This window comes from Hippoglossus stenolepis, chromosome 2 (assembly GCF_022539355.2).
Source record: "Hippoglossus stenolepis isolate QCI-W04-F060 chromosome 2, HSTE1.2, whole genome shotgun sequence".
NCBI classification, from domain to species: Eukaryota; Metazoa; Chordata; class Actinopteri; order Pleuronectiformes; family Pleuronectidae; genus Hippoglossus; species Hippoglossus stenolepis.
Genome location: NC_061484.1, coordinates 15210457 through 15231202, shown reverse-complemented (window position 1 = coordinate 15231202; position 20746 = coordinate 15210457). Strand labels below are relative to the sequence as shown.

The following is a 20746-nucleotide window of genomic DNA, read 5'->3' as shown; positions in this document are numbered from 1 at the left end:
TAAATTCAGAACTTCCCAGGATGCAAGCATGTGAGTGAGTGCATGCGTGTGTGTGCGTGCGTGCGTGTGTGTGCGTGCGTGTGTGTGTGTGTGTGCAGTCTAATCACATCTGTTAGCCCTTACACACTGGACATGATTAGGATTAGAAAACATGCACACAGTCACTATTAGATAAAGCAGCACACAGCATGTAGTCCTGTTCTCTGATATAGGGACGAGTGGTCATGTCAAGTGCATGATAAGAACTCAATATGATGACTTGAGTCTGGCCTGAATGTAGCTCTCATTTAATTTTATGTCATGTTTCCTCCCAGTAAGAAGGTTACTGGTTCGAATCCCGGTTTGGCCAGGGTCTCTCTGTGGAAGTTTACAGGTTCTCCCCATGTGTGTGTGGGTTTTCCCCAGCTTCCTCCCTCAGTTCTGAGACATGCAGTTGGGTTGATTGAATTAAAATGTCCATACGTGAGTGTGAATGTTTGTGTGTCTCTGTATGTTGTCCCTGCGATGCACTGGCGACCTGTCCAGGGTGAACCCCGCCTCTCACCAAATGTCAGGTTGTCTCCAGTCCCTCAAATGATACACAGTATAAACAATGGATGGATAGAAGGAACAAACTGATCGGCCTAGTGCTTGACTTCTGAATCACCACTGATTACATCTGATTATTTTTAATAACGCCAACAGAAATAATCATTTGACAAAAGGCGTGATTAGAGTAAGCACAGTGTGCACACAGAGTGATTGAAGCAAGATAGGAGCCATCAGATGCATTGGAATATATTAACTGGAATTCATAAAGCTACTGGTTTATTAAGACGACATGATAAGTTGTACAGCATGTTGAAGTCTACATGTTAAATAATAATATGTTTAGCGGCCCAATCAAAACAAATGTTGTTTTTATGCATCCATGCATATTTCACCCAAGTGTCTGCAGGAACAGGACTCACTGTATCAAATTGTGTCGACCAGCCTTGAAGGGACATCGGACCCATGTTCTGTATTTGATCTAGAGAACAATGTACAGTAGATAAAAGGAGACAGGGGTTGGATTTGCCAGCACACACAGTTCTGACTCATGACAGAATGACTTCTTTATCACAGCCTTTTTTTATTATATCAAATCGTGTGACATGCAGAGATAGCAATGTACTGTGCAATCTCTGATACACAGCACAGTGTGCACACTTCTCAGAGGGTGTGTTAACAGTGTGTGTATTCACGATGAATGTAGTAGAATATGTAATCCAGCCGCTATTTCAGCATTCCTCAAATAACTCCCACAGCTCAAACTGCCCTTAGGAGCTAACCCGGCCCCCCCGTCTCTGCACACACACACACACACAAACACACACACACACACACACACACACACACACACACACACACACACACACACACACACACACACACATGTACCCTCATGGAAACATACATACAGTTTCACATAAATATTATCATGGCCATGTGTTCTATCCCCACTGCAAAGTGATGTCATGACACCCACATTTACACTGCATGTCCAACAGCCGTGATGATGATGAATGAAGGAGGGAAAATTAGAGTATAAACATTTTGGAGCTGTATTTTATTTATCCTGAATTTCATGAATCTGGGGTAAGAATCTCTTTCTTTCAGTGAACATCACCAAGTGGGAAACTAATCCTGAACTATACTGCATCTGCCTCCAAGTAACTCGTAATTTGTTCCTGTAAACTGCAGTTTTAATATGAGAGGAGGTTATTGTATTTCGTGGACTCATTTTGCATCACTAATGATGGTGATGTTTTGCTTTGCAAATGCTCTGTTTATTTTTGAAGTTGAGCAGACTGCAGTGACTGTGGATACAACCTACAGCTTTACATCTGTGCAGCCCCCTGCTAAGGCAATATATCAGATTAAATTGTGTTGATTATTATTTCCTTAGCTTTTTAGAAGTTACTTAATATGCTAGAACAAGTGGCAATTATGGAAATATATTCAATGATGTGTGACTTGGCACATAGCTATGTTTATATAATAGAAAACAAGGAATGACTCAGGGATAGGTGTGCAAAACTACAATAGTCACTTTAATCCCCTGCAGACAGGATGTCGTTTCTTTTACTTTTACATTTGTTATGTGTCTGAGAGACAGAAAGAAAGAAAGAAATATCAGGTACAACAACACTTATCAGTTACATTTTTTGTATGAAAAATAAAAAAATATTAATTGGGAAATTGTGTTGAAATTCAGCACGTGATTGTGTAAACAGATATAGGTCCCCACCGCACGCACAAACACACACACACACACACGCACACACACACACACACACACACACACACACACACACACACACACAACACACACACACACACACACACACACACACACACACACACACACACACACACACACACACGATCTAAGTGATACGGCAGCAGCTTCGTGGCTCCACCCCCCAGTGATGTTCGCCTAAATTCCGAACATCACACCACTGCTGTCTAGCCCCGCCCTCCGGTCTGCCTCATAGAAGATGGTCAGATGTGAGTCGAGCGTCATAATATTTTGGCGAACAGCCGCGCGGCGTCACTTTGCATCCTGCGTCTGAACCAGAGGCCGTTTTTACGCACAGAGACCCACCGCTCTCTCTCTCTCTCTGTCTCACACACACCACCAGCTTTTGACTTCAGCTGTCCCAGAAAGACACACAGGGAGGACAGGACATGTTGGGGATGTGGAGGGGACTCGCAGGACTGTCCACATGTTGCTGTGTGCTGATGCTGATTCACTCTTCGCCTCAAGCAGGTAAGAAAGAAGCTCTTTGACGCACAGGGATGCTCCAGACTGATTTATTGTAGTTGTACTGAAGACAACTTTTCCATCTTACATCCTTCATCACTTAAAATCAATATGAGTTACTGATTCGTTTTGACTTTATCTTGATTTTTTTTGTGCGTTTTACATGTTTCAAATTTCGAGTTTCCATGCGGAGCTTTTTGCGCGTAAAAGTTCAGGAGGATGAATCCTGTGCGATTTGGCTCATTTTTTTTAAATTCTCATGTAAATTCAAAAACTGTCATCAATATAATCGACCGGTAGCTATGATCAATACAAATGAAAATCTGGTCATGAATGAGCGCACTGCGCTGTGATTGGTTCGTTTCGCTCCAGAATGCGTCATAGCAGCCAATCGTGTTCTCCTCGGCGCCGGCCGGTTTCAAGTGTCAGACACCAGGAATAAATGAGGAAACAAGCGGTTGTCAGAGAGATGGGTGCGGCCGGGGTTTCTGGTATCCTCCCTGTAGCAGGCTGGATTCTAAGGGATGCTGGAAAATCAGGATTTTTGTTCTTGCAGTTGCACACAAATGTTTTTGCGTATGTGTGTGTGTGTGTACTCCCACTCCCCTTATCATCTTATCCACTGGACAGTAATACCATACATACAGTAGCCGTAGACATCATGCCAGAGAAAGCCGCTTCTAAATGTTACTGGAGTAAACTGAATAATTGATATTGTATGTGTGTATGCTTTATACATATTCCTTACATTAAAGCAGAAAGTAGGTTAAAAAGCTTATTTCTGCAGCACCTGTGGAAACCGAAGTTACAATGTGCTACACCTGAATAAAGGAAGAGGAAATGAGGGGGTATGAGATACAGTATATTTATGAGATATAGAAAACCATATAAAACAAGCAGAATTAAATATACAACCTGAACAACAACAAAAAAACAAAGATAAGAGATGGTTTGTAAAGATGTGAGCTACCTCTGCATGAAACCAATCAAAATATTGACATCGTATTGGAGGAAAATAAAGAGTAATGACATAATAAGATGAACCAAGAGCCTTCTCTATTTTCCAATTGAACTCTGGTGTTCAGAGCTAAAGGCAAAGTCCTGCGTTTTTGCCAATAATTATCCAATTATTTTTAAAACCCCAAAAAATGTGTAGGGAGTGAACCTACTGCCCCTCAAGGCTGAGAACTAACTCGGCAGGAGCCCTGTTCTGCCAGCTGCTCCACTAATCCCCCAATAATCTCAACTCTCCTCCAAGAGATTTACTGACTAAAACAAGACCCTTTTTCCACTTTGTTGTGCTCACTTCCAGTCAGAAGATTTACTTCAGTATCCGTGTGTGTGTGTGCGTGTTTGTGTGGGTGAGGTCAGTGTTGGAGGGAAATATCCATGTGTGTGTTCTCTTTCTCTTTTGGTCAGGCTCTGCTGTCTTTAATTCACTTTGTGTTTAGCAGACTCTGAAATGAGGCAGAGCTGGAAAGAGGAGGAGGGGAAAGAAGACAGGGAATTTAAAGACTCTGGTGACTCATGAAGACAAACACTGCAGTTTCACCTCTCAATCATTTAGAAAATACCTCTGTGGCATCTCTCAGTCGGCAATCAATATATCAATCACTCACTCAATCCACCACATTTTATGTGAATAGCTCATGTTCACAAATCACAATTTGTCTCATTGGGTTTAAGAGCAGAGGACGTCACACCTCTTTAACCCTCGAATAGAGTGAGAAGAAAAAGTGAATTTATAATCAGAAAGTACAGTTTAAAATCAATTTCAAGCAAAATAAGACATTAAAAGAGTAGAATAAAAGAGGTAAAGAGATCAAAAGTTAAAGTTGTAAAGCAAAACAAATAAAGTTGACAGAACAGTGTAATATAAAAATAAGAGCAGAATAAATACAATGATGGTTAATCTGTAACTAAGATGGTTCGATATCTCTTGGCATGTGAGAATCAGATGTTTGACTGTAATGCTGCACAGCACTATTATTTATTACCCAGTGATGACAATTAACCTCAGTGTGATTACTGACGCAGCATAAACCCAGATCCGAAGCAGAAGGGAGTTGCTGTTGGCTTCATGATGCTCATTCATCCTGGTTATTTATTAACTGCTGGGTGTATGTTTGAGTCAATATACACACCTCTTTGTGAGGGCTAGTCAGGTGTGTGTGCATGTGTGTTGCATGCATGTGCCATAAAAAAGACCGGGAATGCATTCTTAGCGAGCAAAGTCACATGTTGCCACAAAGGAGCAGAGTTGTCATGCAGTGTTGTAATGACGGACTGAATCTTACAGCAGCCTGTTGTGTGGGTTTGAGGTGGTTGCTGCTACTCCAGCGACCTTCTTTGACTGGGTGGGTTTCTGGTTGTCAGGTCCAACTGGGGGTATAAATAGTGTCCACTCGGATTCAGTTTCACTACAGGAGCAAATGATGCTCTCTCTGTCTGAGATACTGTTCAGGCTGGTAACCTGCAGTTTGGGGCATGTCTGCAGGTGAAAGTATCACAATCGTTTTCTCTTTTCTATGATGCGATAGCGGTGTTGCTTTTCTAACTTTCTCAACTGTAACTGCCAGTTGTGCAAGTTCTTCGATATGGCTGTGGTTTAGGTGACACCTTTCGGTTTCCGCATTAGCTGCACAAGTCAAAAATGTGTTAAATTTAAAAAAGCGAAATGGAGTAATAAATGTGGTTATGCTTGTTTCCAAGAAAAGTGAAGTTGATGTAAAACTTCAATAGCCAAACTAATCCTGCTCTTTTCTCCACAGAAACAAAATTGTAAGTCCTCCTCTCACTGAACAGTATTTCTCACAGCCTTGTGACCCATATGTGGAAGCACTGGGGAAGATTAGCGGTGGAAAATGAAAACATCAGCCCCTACAGTTTCCACGAGGTTAGAGGAGTCTGAAGGTCTTGAAGTGGGAGCGTTTGACCTACTTTTCTGCTCCTGCTCCGCTGAGTGTAATAAATTCCCGATTCTTAAAAAAGATTTTAAAAACAAGTGAGAGTTGCAGATAAACATTTTTTAAATTTCATTGTTAACTTGTGACACAGAAAATCTTCAGGAGCAGTTGGGAGACTCTATTCCTGGAAGCCCCACTGGCTGCGTGCCTGGCCTCCATGCAATGTGTCTGAGGGGTTGTGTGTCACACTTTCCCCGAAAGCATGAGTGTGTGGGTTAGGCAGGAAGCTCTTTTTCATTCCTTTATCAGTGAAACCACACATTGCCTTGATGGTGCCAAGCAAACGAAAAACGGTCAACGTCTCACTTCTCTTTTTCGTTTCACATTTTCAAGGGCGGAGGGCATCACTCTTGAGGAGCCTGGTGTTGAGAAAGCATCCTCTCCTTGTTTTCCAGGCTCCTCACACCCATCACTTTGTTTTAATCTACCAGGTCTATTCGGTCCTTTTTTAAAAGACCTGTCATCGCTCATTGACACACTGAGGCTGACAGACATCCTTGTGTTCAGAGTCGCCTCGTCACCGTGGTGATGCTGTTATGAGGAATGCCACTCTGTGACCAATCAGCAACTGGTGGTGTGATTGTTCAACTCCTCCCCTGCCCTATTGTCTTAAAGTGATAGTCTGACGTACCCGGCCGCAGCTTCCAGGCATCAGGAGAGCCGGGCAGGGCAGAGGTGATGGGGAGGACACACACACACACACACACACACACACACACACACACACACACACACACACACACACACACACACACACACACACACACACACACACACACACACACACACACACACACACACACACTGCGGTTGGCCTGTGTCATTTTCACATGTTCCTTGATGTCGATGCCCTCTTCGCTTTGACTGGAGGGTTCACTGAGGTGTGATCGTGTCAGGGGGACGACCTCAGTGCCCAAAATAAACCTGGGTCAATTCACGGTCGTACGACTTCAAACTCAAACTAGTGAAGCTGTTGACACCTGCGTTATATAAAAGGTATGTGAGGCCTGTTCCACACCTGCAGTGTGTCACACCAGGATGAAACCTGCTTTCATTCCAGTTACATCAACTAACACTGAGCAGACGTTGCAGAGAAGATTTACGTTAAAAACACGTAGACTAAAACAAGGAGAGAATGAAGAAAATAATCATTTTGTGGTACATCCAGGACAATTTTTTCCACTTTATTTAGCAATGTGAGGTTGAATTTCAATTTTCAATATTTTCACTGATATGAGTGTGTGAAATTTGGTGCAGCTTCATTGAATTTAAGGGGACTGTTGGGCCTTGGCAGAAGTATGTGCTCTACTAAGTGCCATTCTGGTTCTAACATATTTTGCATTTAATTTGAATCTTTAATTTAATTTAAATCTTTTATTTTTCGTTCTACCTTTTTTTTTTTCTCAAATCATCTTTTTAGGTTTTTTAAATATGTCCTTTATTGTGTGAAAGTAAAATGAAGCGAAATTGTGGTTGTGTGTCTCATTGGGAACTAACAGGAGTCAGGGAACCTCACCGTGTCGTTATCTTCATGTGGTGATTCCGAGTTTGGCAAAGAGTAAAAGGTGTGGTTTTCACACTGTCACTTATCTGAACGTCGGTGACCTTCTGTTTTTTTTGTCCTGTGTATAATTTCCAGTTAAACATTAACCTCTCAGGAAATCGTTTCCTCTGCGTATGTTGACACAAGCTCACGTTACCACAAGGTGCTCACGAACAGAGAAATGTAAATTGAGCAGTAAGACGCTGTTAAGGTCAGCGGCGATTTGTGATGTTGAATGTAAATGAAGCTGTTGGTTTGCTCTAGTGTAACACTGCATGAACTCGTGTTTGTTTTATCCTTCATCACAGATGCAGCGACCGCATGCAGCTCCACTCAGTTTACCTGTGGGAATGGGAGGTGCATCACCAGAAAGTGGATCTGTGATGGGACGGACGACTGTGGAGACGACACTGATGAACTGCCTGCAACCTGCGGTGTGTTTTTTTTTTTTTTTATCACTATCAAATAAAATACAAATTTTATATGTGGGAATTGGGATTAAGCCAATTATTATTTTTCATTAATCTGACAATTATTTTCATAATTAATAAACATCTTTCATAGAAAATGTGAGAAATTAGGGGGGGAAAGTATTCCTACTTTCCAAAATCTTCATTTACTGTAACTTGTTTAATCCAATCAATGGTTAAAATAACAAAGATATTTACTTTAGTATCATACATGAAAAGACAAACACATTATTTTGAGATTTTTGCTTAAAAATGTTAATAATTAATCAACCTCTTCTGTTAATTGACTATTAAGATGGTAACACATTAATAAAGCTACTACAGAGCAGTAGTTAGTTGTACATGATACTCTGCTGTAGTCACAGGCCGTATCTCTCTGTTAGTACATGCAAGTACTGCGTTGAGTTTTTAACATGTGTTTTTTTTCTGTCCTCAGCAAGAAAAACCTGTCGGGAGACAGAGTACAGCTGCGGCCTCCCCATGAACCAGTGTGTCCCAGTAGGCTGGCACTGCGACGGCAAAGAAGACTGTGGAAACGGAGCTGACGAGAAAAACTGCAGTACGTTGAATACCGGAACTGACAAGTGTTCAATTAACCAATAAACCAGTTTATTCACTTTCTGTGGATGACAGTTAAGCATCACAAGCAGCAACTGAGAATTAAAAGACATACAGGATTACAAAGAGAGACATGCAAAGCTATTTAAACCATTCATATAATAACTATAACTAGTTATAAAACATTTACCTAGATAGATAGATGGATGGATGGATAGATGGATAGATTGTCACTGTGCATCAATACACAACTGAATTTCGTTTGGCAGCAGTCCACTTAGCAGCATGGTATTTATGCTGATATATTGTTATTATATGTAAACCTGGCATTTAGAAACAAACACAATGTCTAGATAATAAATTAACTCCTCTCTTCTCCCGCCTCTGACTCACCACAGCAGCCAAACAGTGCAAAGATGAAGAGTTCCGTTGTGCCAATGGCCAGTGTATATCCAGGTCCTACTTCTGTGACAGCGACATCGACTGCTTAGACGGCTCAGATGAGGCCTCCTGCCCTAAGCCCTCCTGCAGCTCTCGCTCCTTCCAGTGCAACAACTCGGTGTGCGTGCCGGCCCTGTGGAGCTGCGATGGTGACCTGGACTGTTCCGACGGGTCTGACGAGTGGCCAGAGAACTGCGCTGAGAAGAAGCCGGACGTGGCGCCGCGCTGCAACATCCACGAGTTTCAGTGCGCTGATGGGGAGTGTATCCACAGCAGCTGGAGATGTGACGGAGGCCTGGACTGCAGGGATCATTCGGATGAGGTCCACTGCAGTGAGTTGGCTTCTTTGGAATATTATTTTATTCATGGTCCTCTCTTTGCTTAGAAGCCTATCCATGCTTTATATAATATCATAATATCCATCAAGAAGATCCTCATTAAATCATATTAGCCATGATTTTGTCCTTGTCCTATGTCGTCTCATTCTTCCCATTTCACTCCGTTGCCTCTCCCTCTCTCTCTGTCTCTTTTTCACCCATTTGTCCTCTTTTTTTAGGTCGTCCTACTTGTCGTCCCGATGAGTTCCAGTGTAACAATGGCGACTGTATCCACGGCGCCCAGCAGTGTGACAATGTGCCCAACTGCAGGGACCTCAGCGATGAGATTGGCTGCCACATAGGTGACTCTCACAGAGATCCGGCCGGTTTTCATCCATGGGAAAGTCTTAAAGGTTAAATTCATACCTTCTACTTCTTCTCTCCACAGAAAATGCATGCGAAGGCCCCACCAATTTTAAATGCAGCAGCGGGGAGTGTATCAGCATGGAGAAGGTGTGTGACAAACAGAGAGACTGCAGGGACTGGTCTGATGAACCTGTCAACGAGTGTGGTAAGTGAAACCTTATGTAATCATCCACCCAAAAGGGCAAAAATCATCAGTTTATAGCATGTGGACAGAGTTCGGGTGTACGCTCCTCTGCTGCGCTGAGAAAAAGTGAAACCACATCACAGTGTGGAAAATATATTTGGGAACAGTGAACCAAGCGGAACCACTGGCCTAGATAGTTTGTGGTCAGTGTGAGTTACCGTTAGGAAAACAGTTGACATGAATATCATTTGTATTTCCCGTGTGTCTGCGTCTCCACAGGCAACAACGAGTGTTTGACAAGAAATGGCGACTGCTCCCATCACTGCAATGATCTGAAAGTTGGCTTCAACTGCTCGTGTCCTCCTGGATACATCCTGAAGATGGACGAGAAAACCTGCGAAGGTGAGAGGAGGGAGTCGAGGACTGGCCGAATTTTAAACATTTGAAAGTCCATCTTATTAGCAGCTTGTAGCCTCATTTAAGCAGTGGTGGAGGAAGTAACTAATTCTAATTTTGGAAAAGTACAATTAAATAGACAAACATGTACTCAAATAAAAGTAAAAGAACCATATTAACTTTTCTACTTGAATAAGAGTAAGTAAGTACTTGCTTTTAAATATAAATAAAGTATTAAAACAAAAAAAAGTAGCTGTCAAGTGTAGTCTAAGCAGGGTCAAATGTTTATCTTCCCACTCTGATTGGAGTGAATTAACTTACACAGATTTAGCCAGTATACGCTTTTTCAAATAAATCCGCAAAACAAAGGCAATGTCTGTTTTTTCCCCCCAGTGAGTCATGTTCTATGTCACAAACGCAACGACAACTGAGATGCTCTCTATCCTCTCTGTTAGCGCGTTCCCCTGGTTGTCACGTTTCCATCACTGCCGGGTCAGAGCCGGGGTATTTGACCCGGGAGTGAGCGCTAATTCTATCGATTCCCATTGCAGACAGAAGCCAGATGTTAGGAGGTGTTAGTGGTTTTTTGGACCAGTGGAAAAGGGGCTTAAATATATGTCCTTCTTTACAACCCGCCAATAAATTTAGCAAACATTGTATTAGCAACTTGACTTTGTAAGAAAAGTCAACTGCTGAATGTTCCTCCTGACTTAATGTTCGTCCCCTTGCAGACATTAACGAATGTGCCGAACCAGACACGTGCAGCCAGATCTGCATCAACCTGCCCGGCAGCTACAAGTGTGACTGCCAAGACGGCTATGAGATCGACCCCGCGACCAAGACATGCAAAGCTGAATCAGGTAACGTTTGAAAGAAAGCCTGTCTCTCCTCAAAATGTTTCTCCTCTTTGGATTCATAGTCCTGTGTGAAAACTCTTTTCTTCTGTGTCCTCCAGGCACCGTACCTACGCTGTACTTCACCAACAGACACGAGGTGAGGAAGATGACGGTGGACCGCAGCGAGTACGTGCGTCTGATCCCACAGCTGAAAAATGCAGTGGCCCTGGACATGGATATGCCAAACAAGATAATCTTCTGGTCTGACCTGGCCCTGAAGAAAATCTACAGGTTAGAACGACTGAGGCCTTACCGCTGATGATTTTTTTGTATTTTCCGCTCTGTCTTGTAATTAGTCCTAGCAGTGCTAACCAAACGTAGAGAAAGTAGTATATAGCTGCCATTGTTGTCGTTATTTCTGGCGCATGCTCATTACACAAAGCAACAGTGCACATGCATGAAGCTGTGACCTCATTGTTTCCCAAACACTCTGCTTTAAACCCACATCTCATTCCCGACAGCTCCAAGCTGGAGGTGGCCAGTAACTCCTCTTACCACACTGAAGTAATTGGCAGTGGAATCGAGGCCCCAGAAGGAATCGCAGTGGACTGGATCCATGGAAACATCTACTGGACCGACAGCACGTTGAAAACTATCTCTGTGGCAACGACTGACGGCAGCAAGAGGAAAACGCTCATCACAGAAAACCTGGAAAAGCCAAGAGCCATCACCGTGGACCCGGTGAATAAGTAAGTGAAAGTTTGAGAACAGTAGTCATATACATCTCAACTTAGATGAATTACTAAATAAATGTTTTTCTTCCCCTGATTATAATTCATGTTTTGTTGTGTCCCTTTTAGTTTTATGTACTGGACAGACTGGGGTGAGGAGGCTAAGATAGAAAAGAGTGGATTGAATGGAGCCAATCGTGTTGCCCTGGTGACAGACAACATTGTGTGGCCCAATGGCCTCACCCTGGGTAAGCAGGAAACCAAGAATTTCAATCCAAACCTCACAAAGATCATTCGGCCTTGATAACTAATCAAATGTCTGTGTGTTTGACGTTCTCTCTGGACAGACATGGTTAACCAGCGTCTGTACTGGGTTGACTCCAAGATGCACACGCTCTCCAGCATCGACGTGAACGGAGGGACGCGGCACAGTCTCATTTTCGACGAGGTCAAGCTCTCCCACCCCCTGTCCCTCACTGTGTTTGAGGTAAGCAATGAAATAAATGTATCCACAAATGAAAATGTAGCCACTGAAGGTCTAAGATGTCTTGTCTGATACATTTAAGCACTTTTTAGACACAAACACCTGAAAATGTCTGCACTATTGGGTTTCGTACATTCTTTGGAGTTTGCCTTTCACTTATGAGGAATCTAGCAGGGGATCAGGTCAGACACGTTCACAACAACAGGAAAATGGGTTAGGCGAGGGGTGGTATCTGGTTAGAGTATGGACAAGGCAGGACATAGCGTATAAATTCCACTGCGGAAATCAAACAGTTTGTTTCCTCCTATTCACCCCCTCTGGATGATTTCAGGAGAAAGTCTCGAGTTCAGTGCATGTCTGAAAGCACAGTCTGATGCAAATTCATTCAAATGTATTTTACCACTCTAATTAAACCAGTAACTCAGTAATCCAATTCATATGCAGTTATCAGGCGGAAATCTTTATACTGGGAAGCCAGAGCTTAAACTGCTGCGGTTATTCAGTCCCAATAAGTCACGATGTTGAACCTTGTGTTTCAATAAACTTCAGCAAACGTAACAGAATTACTCAATTTGTATCCTTTCTTTTAAACAGGAGAAAGTGTTTTGGACAGACATGGGCAATGGCGCAGTTTTTAGCGCCAACCGTCTGACGGGGAAGGATATCACCGAGCTGGCAATGGACCTGGACCAACCAGAGGACATTGTACTGTACCACAACCTCAAGCAGCCCAACGGTACAGAAACATTCCTCCATCTCGGAGTTATCATAACAAACAACAGCCGTGTAATGTTTTGTAATGCTTATTGTTGCCACTCTTCTGTCGTTAAGGTACTAACTGGTGCAGAGAGAGCAACAGGATGAATGGAGGTTGTGAGTTTCTGTGCCTCCCTGCTCCTCTGATCAACCAGCGCTCTCCGAAGTACACTTGTGCCTGTCCTGACCACATGACAATGGGAGCTGACATGAGGACATGTGTGGCAGGTAAATATCCCCCCTGTGCACTGCCTTGCATATGAACCGGAAATGAACAGAGCCTCTATAGTGACCCTTTTACATTTTTGTTTCCCAGCAGGATCAGTTGCCCCTCCTGTCAAAAACAGAAGTGAAGCTACGCTCCCACCTAAAGTTCCCGCCAAGCCGACTTCACGCAGGCAGCCGGTCCCTACCTCTACAACCACAACCAGAGTGACTGAAAAACTCACATCTACCTCATCCATCCAGCAGCCTGTCGCCACTGCTCAAGGTACAGAAACTAGTCCTGTCTGTGGCTAATGAAAGTATCAATGAAAGGGTTTGAATTAAGATCCATGAACCCAATCTCATGTCCGTAAAAAATAAGCTATAGCTTAGCATAAAGACTGGAAATGGCTGAAACGCTGAAGTTCCACTATCCAGCTCCTCTAAAGCTCACAAAAACACATAGAGCCCTGACACACCTGGTGCAAAAAAGCATAAAGTGGTGCCAAACTTAAGTGTTTTTTGCTGTAGTTTCAGGCAGATTCAATCGTCATATGTTCATCCAGCCCCCATCTTGCACTTGCACCCATCCCTAGGGTGTATTATTAAGATCATAATATGCCTTAACATAGCAATCTGCTAAGGTGTTGACTTGACTTTTTAAAGTAGATTATTGGGGCTTTTTTTGATTGGACAGAACCAAGTGTGTGAAGGGGGGACAGCGATAGAACGGGGTTAACATGCCGCAAATGGCCACAAGCCGGAATCTAATCCTTCCGCTACAGAGGCCTGAAGCCTCAGTACGGGGCACCAGCTCTACCAAGTGAGCTATACGGCACACTGTGCACTGGAATTTGTTTAATAATGGTAGATGACACTAAAAACACACCCATGATTAACAATGAGACTACGTACAAACCTTTTAAACAATGCACCTGACGCAGTGACATTTATTTTCCATCATTACGCAAAAGTGGTTTAAGACACACCCTGTGCATAGATCATTAAAATGGAGCGTATACTGTTTATTCCCCACACAAACCAGAAGTTGAAAACGACAATCTGGGAGACACACTTTACTTTGTGGTTTGGTACAATGACTTCCCTGAGTCTCCTTTGCTTGTTATGCTAAGCTCACCTCTTACAGTATTTACCACAAAAACACACAAGAGGGACACTGATCTTCTCATCTAACTTTATTTTTTACAAAGAAAAGAGGATTTATATTAAGAAAAGATTGTATTCTTTGTTTTTCCAGGTAACAAATTGGCAGCTGTGCCTGAAGAAGCTGATCCATCCCACCCTATTGCTCTCTACATCGTGCTGCCAATACGTGAGTTCCACATTCCAGCTCCTCTGTGTCAGACACTCGAGAACACAGTCTGCCATCTACAGTCACACATACAGTCTGAATGACCTGTAACCCTTCTCCTGCTCTGCAGTGGTCATGTCCCTGCTGGTCTTTGGAGCAGTGTTGCTATGGAGACACTGGCGTCTGAAGAACACCAACACCATCCACTTTGACAATCCAGTGTACCAGAAAACCACAGAGGACGAGGTGCACATCTGCAGGAACAACTCTGATGGCTATGTTTATCCTCAGGTATCTTCACTTTGATGCCACTTTTGTTTTCTATCGTTATTCAATAGTGTTTTTTCAGTTTGAGAGCAGGACTTATTGATTTCACGTTCAGATTTTGCAATGCTTTCACTCCAAACCCTGCGCTTACACTCAAATAGCTCCTGCTTGTGCTTAGATTTGCAATGCTTGTGCGCTTGAAATCAGATATTTTGTTGCTTGGACAGATTTCCTGAGCTACAGTTTCAGCTCGTCTACTGTCAGATTTCTCCTCTGCCAAAATTCCAACCAATAGAATGCCAGGTGTAGTGTTGACGAATGAAATTGTCAAGCCCTAGTTGTGGGTGTGTTAGCTTTACTTCTTTGAGAGTCCTATACTGGCGGTTACTGGCTTCCCATGATGTTTTTGAAGAAAAAATGAGGACACCTTCATGGGAGGAGTTCAGCAGATCCTTGGTCAACATTGCAAAATCAAGGATCTCAAATAAGTGTTTTACATTGGGAACACTGTTACTAGCAACAACAAAAACTAAATTGAAGCTGCCCTGTTTTTTTTTTCTCCCTGTACTTTATGGGAACAGTAACAAGGGTAGGACTATTTCATTTGTCAACTCTTAAACCTGACATTCTATTGGTTGAGGAATTTTGTCTTATTGCACATAAAAGAATCAAAGCGCAGAAGAGAAGATCAGAGAGCAAATGTTTCACGCAAGCACAGAAGCAGAGTGAGCAAGAGGAGGAGAGCTGAAGCTGGAGTGCAAGAAGTCCAGGTGCAAGTGCATAGTTTTTAGAGCGAGCTGAGCAAATCTAAACGTGTAAGCGCAGGGTTTAGAGTGAAAGCATTACAAAATCTGAAGGTGACATCAAGTCCTGCTCTCCAACTGAAAGACCACGCTCTTGAATAAAAAACCATAGTTTTACAGTTTTAATTATACAGTGTTTCTTTTTTCTACAGAGACAAATGCTGAGCATGGAGGACATGGATGTTGCTTGAACCAAAGATGAAGAAGACAAACACGAAGCAACAAAGGCCATTTCTTCTCCTGCTGCTGCTTACCAGCCGCCTCCGTCCTCCCCGCCAGTGACCTCATTTAGTGGCCTATGTTTCTGACCTCAGCACTGTGCCGTCCAAGTCAGATGAAAGAACTTAAAAAAAGAAGAAAAAAAAAAAGATCTTTGAACATGACAAAATAGAGTATAACCACCGGAAGCCATTTTGTTAAACCACAAAATGGTTTCAAAATGAAGGATCAATGCGCGCTTTTAGAAGAAGAAGCATCGTGCTGCATGAGAAGGTGTAGACGAACGCTCGCTTTACGGCCAACACATCACCTCAGTATGTTGCCCACCTAAATACACATGGATCAAAATCTCTGTTCAATGAATTTAACTTGAAAAAACTTGACCTTTACTGTCCCAAAACGCATGTGTGCCTTCCATCCACACTCTGGATGTACACACAGTAAATGCCTTACTGACCCCACTTCCTCTCAAACCTGTTTCTGTGATAGTTAATGCTTGAGTGCTTTAACCCCAGGCAGTGACGGCCTCCATTACAAACATATCGTGGCCTTCTCTTTTCCTGGATACAGCTTTGCACATTTAGTATCAGAGGCATTTTTCTACTAGCACCTATTGTAGTAAATCACATCTGAATCAGTGCTTGTTTGTTGTCATTCTCTGAGTGAAGCATCTGTATGTGAAGAGTCACAGATGGTTTATTTTATAAATGGAAAAAGCTGCTGAGTTTTCTGAAGTCAACCAAAATGAAGTAAATGTTCTTTTTTTTTTTTTTAAATGAAGATAGTACAAGAAATGATTGTACTGTAAGTGACCGCCTATCGTAACACTGTAAATAATGTCTGTACATATTTTGTTCACTCTGGTGTTTTTACACTTGTAAATTTTAATCAAGAAATATTGTACATATGTGTAAGATTCTTTAATTTATTTATGGATATATGAGAGAAGGTTTATTTTTGGTTGTTGTCGTCTGGCTGTGAATACATTACATACTATATTTTAGCTGCAGCCACGGTGACGTGATTTAGTTACATCTCAGCCAGATTAAATTTATTTTAACTTATGCCTGCTCAGTTTCGTGCGCGCCACATTCTGGATGAGTCAGTGCTGTGGGGCAGTGCGTATTGTTTGTAACCGTTGTACATGTTACAGAGAAACACTGAAGAAACTCTCTTTGTTCCTTAAATCACATAATTTATTTTTGCTCCTGCCTTTCTGTTAAGATGCGGTTACTATCTACAGTCTACAAAGGATGATGTACGAGTATATTCATGCACAACAGCCTGCACATCACTATGTTCATGTTTATTTGTGTTGGTCTTTTTTTTAATAAAAGAAAAATAGTTTCTCATGTTCATGTTTGGGGGTTTTATAATTTGGAAAAGTTTTTATCATGACTGAGATAAACTTGTAGTGTGTTTTCATGCCACACACTGGTTTTAAGCAATTTGTGAGGGTGTTGTGTTCACACTGGAAAATGACAAAATAAAGTGTTATGGTCAGTATGCAGACGAAAAAAACGTTGTGGTGAAATGGCTCCAGTTTAACTGACACCTGGTGTTATTGTGTCTTTTCATGTTAATACTAGAACTGCACTCAGTAGAGCCCGGCCCTCTGTCAAGTCCCCTGAAATTGAAACAAGCCTCACTAAGGTCACATTATGTTTCTCAGCTACACAATGATGGTGGTTACAGGTTTCTAGCCCTATTATTACTGTACAGTGGGCCTATGAAACCATATTTAAATCCACTAACTCCAGATTTTCATTTGGATCTGCATTAAATCTATACCAACCCCCTATCTATCAGATTTTTTTCTTTTGGAGTAACACAAATGATGCAATGAGAAATTTTAGCTATCTTGCAATGTTAAAGAAAGTTTTTTTAAATGTTCCTAGATCTGCCTACTGATACAGATCCATACCAAAATAAACGTTTTCTTCCCATATCACATCCTTCAGCCCAGTTTTGTGTTAATCCATCTAATAAACCAGCACAGATGAAAACATAACCTCCTTAATTGGCGGAGGTAATACAAGTTAAATAAGTCGATTCCTCGTATAACAAATGCAACTATGGTCAAGTCTACTATGAAGTTAAGAATATAACACATAACGTGCACAAAGTCCAACCCTAATCATTAGATTATTTTAGCACATGAGATACAAACTGATTTTAGTTTCTCCTCTGGCAACACTGTTTATTCTCAGAGTACTATCAATGTCCATGAAAGCTGTTTATGTTTCTGTTGCCTGGAAACCATGTTGCCATTGCTCCCTGCATCTACAACACAAAACTAACCCACAGAGTGGACGAGTGCTTAAACTTATCAGAGTCAGTATCTCGTCCTTCCTCTCTGCCTCTGTTCAAAGAGCAGATTTGTTACCACATGATGGGAACTTTCATGTTTTTCTACCTGAACCAGTTTAAAGAAAAATGTAGATTATTACATTATTATTATTGAGTGACCTGCTGGTTTCACCTGTTGTTTTTGTGTCAACAGAGTTCAGTGCTAATCACAGTGTTGTGACTTTTAGAGGAAGATGAAGGGAATAGAGCTCTGTTCTCTACCATTCCTAATGACATTCAGAGAAAGATATATGGTTCAGTGTTGGAACCTGGAATGTTTCTGCAGATCAAATAGTCTGATACTGAGACATGAAATGGTGCCTCCGCGTCTGAAATTGGCTTTTGGTTTTAAAAAAGATGTCACAGTTTTCTTTGTATCTGCGTTTTTAATCCCTCTGTCCTTAACCTTTACATTTCCCCATTAGACTGAAATTCAACAGAATTTAACTCCTCTCATATTAAATGTAGGGTTATCGATTCGTCTTAGAGTGAGAGAGTAGCGCTGTTTGGCCGGACGGACCAATAAAACAAACAACCAGCGAACATCCTCTCTGTAACCTAATAAACCTCCTCCATAATTCATGTTCAATAATGCTTCCTGTCTGTAAAAGAAAAGCTCCGGCAGAGCTGTGTCTGCTGCAGCGCACCAGAGAGCAGTGGGGGTGGATAATGAGTAAGCAGAGGGAAGTCGTTTATCAACAAGATACAGACCTCCTAACAGAAAGGGAAGCTATATACTGGTTTGATTGGAAGCAAACCTGCTGTAGAGTCACTGTGAACATTTGTTGAGTAATAATACAAAAAAAAAAACCCGCCATGCATGACACAGAGACTAGAGGAACTGGATTGTCATTGTGTTACAAATGCTTCACATGCCGCCAAACTTGTTTCTTCAGAAGGTCGATTTCTTTCAGCCCAAAAAGCTCAACTCTGATGTCTGAAAGGGAATTTGCAGGAGTTGCATTCATTTCATTCACCTATGTCCAAATCCAACTTCAGCATCGGCCTCAGGGCACAGTCACACATATATCGTGGGTCAAAGTTAAACTCCTCGCAAAGCTACACTGTGATTTGCTTTATTCGCCTCTTCGCTTGCACCAAATGGAAGTGAACAGGAGGCAAAGGCTCACCGCTGATACGTCTTTGTGACCGTGCCATTGAGGACATTTTGGGAAAGACAGGACAATTTGGCCGGTCCTCCGTTTTAATGGGTTAAAGACCTACTTTTTGGGTTACGGTTAGATTTAGGTTCAGGTTAAGGTTAAACAATTAGTTGTGATTGTTGAGGTTAGGGTAAGGGGCTGGGGATGCATTTTGCCAATTGTATTAATCTAATGAATGTCCTCACTAAGACAGAATTTTGGTAAAGGCCTTCTTCTTGGAGAACCAACGCTTTCACTTGTCGCTGACGTGATCGACGAAAATAGTCTTGGTATAACGCAGGCCGCGGGGAGCGTTGACGTACCCAACAACTCCAACCACAATCATGGTGTCTCCACAATGGTCTCAGCAACATAGAAGTGTGTGTGTGTGTGTGTGTGTGTGTGTGTGTGTGTGTGTGTGTGTGTGTGTGTGTGTGTGTGTGTGTGTGTGTGTGTGTGTGTGTGTGTGTGTGTGTGTGTGTGTGTGCGTGTGGGATCTGCTGCCTTAACCGGAAACTGTGGCATGTTGTCTGTCAGGAACTGGGTTTCACATTCCAGCGAGGAAAACTCCACGCCCAACAGAGTCATCGTATCTGACGAAGGCAAAATGTCACCATTGGCTTTGTGCATTTACTTTACTAAACATTTTATTTGACGAGAGGATAAATCTATGATTTCCACTGCCAATGGAACGAGTTGGATATCGTATGTTGCCATCACTATTGCAGCATCCTTGTTGAGACTTGGCACTACTTAACATATTAGCCTGGGTATCACTGTGTGGTAATTTGCTTAGCCCATGAGGCAACAGGCAAATACACCTGAGGCTCAGGTGACAAGTGACACCTGCCTCCAGCTATGCTCTGTCAACCACGTCCTCATCACTATTTACACAGCGATACCATCCTCTATTGGCCCGCTGGTACCCGAAGGGTGGAGCTGCATCTCACACCACCGACTCGTAAGCAAAGGGGAGTGTCCTCGAAAATCGACAGTGGAGGAGGAGTGGGAGGGGAGGAGGGTGGATGGAGGATAGATGCAAAAGCCTGTTTGGTCTCTGCCTGACAACCCAGGGCCAAACAAGCTGAACCACTGCAGCATCTGTGGCTGCACGAGTCAGGTGGATGTACAACTGATACAGGCAGTGTAATATATGCTGCTAAGTGGACTGCTGCCAAATGTAATTTAGTTGTGTATTGATGCACAGTGACAATAAATAATCTATCTATCTATCTATCTATCTATCTATCTATCTATCTATCTATCTATCTATCTATCTATCTATCTATCTATATATATATATATATATATATATATCTATCAAAATGAAAGCTGTTTACTTTAATGAAACGGAGGAGGATGTAACGTATCAGTGGTAGGTGCTGAAAGGTCACGAGGATCTCTGTTGGGTACATTGCATCAATGCCAAAACTATCACTTACAGCCATTATCACAGCACCTATCACAGGAGGTCTCACTAATATCTCTTTCACTCTGATCCACCATGCTGAGCTCAGCTCGTCTGACCCTGACAGTGTGTTTTCACTCTCAACAATAGAGCCCTTGAGTGGTGGAAACATGACTAATCAGCAAAGGGAAGAGAATACAGCTCATAGT

At 42.3% G+C, this 20746-nt stretch overlaps 1 protein-coding gene across 2 annotated transcripts; it reads left to right on the top strand.

Moving 5' to 3' along the window:
- Positions 1 to 2490: 2490 nt before the first annotated feature.
- Positions 2491 to 17441, top strand: ldlrb (low density lipoprotein receptor b). Of its 2 annotated transcripts, none has more exons than XM_035184192.2 (18): positions 2491 to 2791; positions 7603 to 7728; positions 8201 to 8323; positions 8721 to 9095; positions 9320 to 9442; positions 9529 to 9651; positions 9910 to 10032; positions 10758 to 10886; positions 10982 to 11153; positions 11384 to 11611; positions 11723 to 11841; positions 11941 to 12080; positions 12672 to 12813; positions 12909 to 13061; positions 13153 to 13323; positions 14296 to 14370; positions 14480 to 14640; positions 15572 to 17441. In XM_035184192.2, the coding sequence occupies exons 1-18, from the start codon at positions 2710 to 2712 to the stop codon at positions 15608 to 15610; spliced, it is 2604 nt and encodes an 867-aa protein (XP_035040083.1). In that variant the 5' UTR covers positions 2491 to 2709; the 3' UTR covers positions 15611 to 17441. The 2 variants fall into 2 exon arrangements, with proteins under 2 accessions (XP_035040083.1, XP_035040074.1); XM_035184183.2 differs by having other exon boundaries at positions 2496 to 2791; positions 13150 to 13323.
- The last annotated feature ends 3305 nt before the right edge of the window (positions 17442 to 20746 follow it).

What these genes read in the sequence shown, in the direction of transcription:
- ldlrb (XM_035184183.2), top strand. Translation starts at nt 2,710, where the DNA reads ATGTTGGGGATGTGGAGGGGACTCGCAGGACTGTCCACATGTTGCTGT. An exon ending in TGAACTGCCTGCAACCTGCG is followed by an intron (nt 7,729 to 8,200) that starts GTGTGTTTTTTT and finishes TTCTGTCCTCAG; the next exon opens with CAAGAAAAACCTGTCGGGAG. An exon ending in TTCGGATGAGGTCCACTGCA is followed by an intron (nt 9,096 to 9,319) that starts GTGAGTTGGCTT and finishes CTCTTTTTTTAG; the next exon opens with GTCGTCCTACTTGTCGTCCC.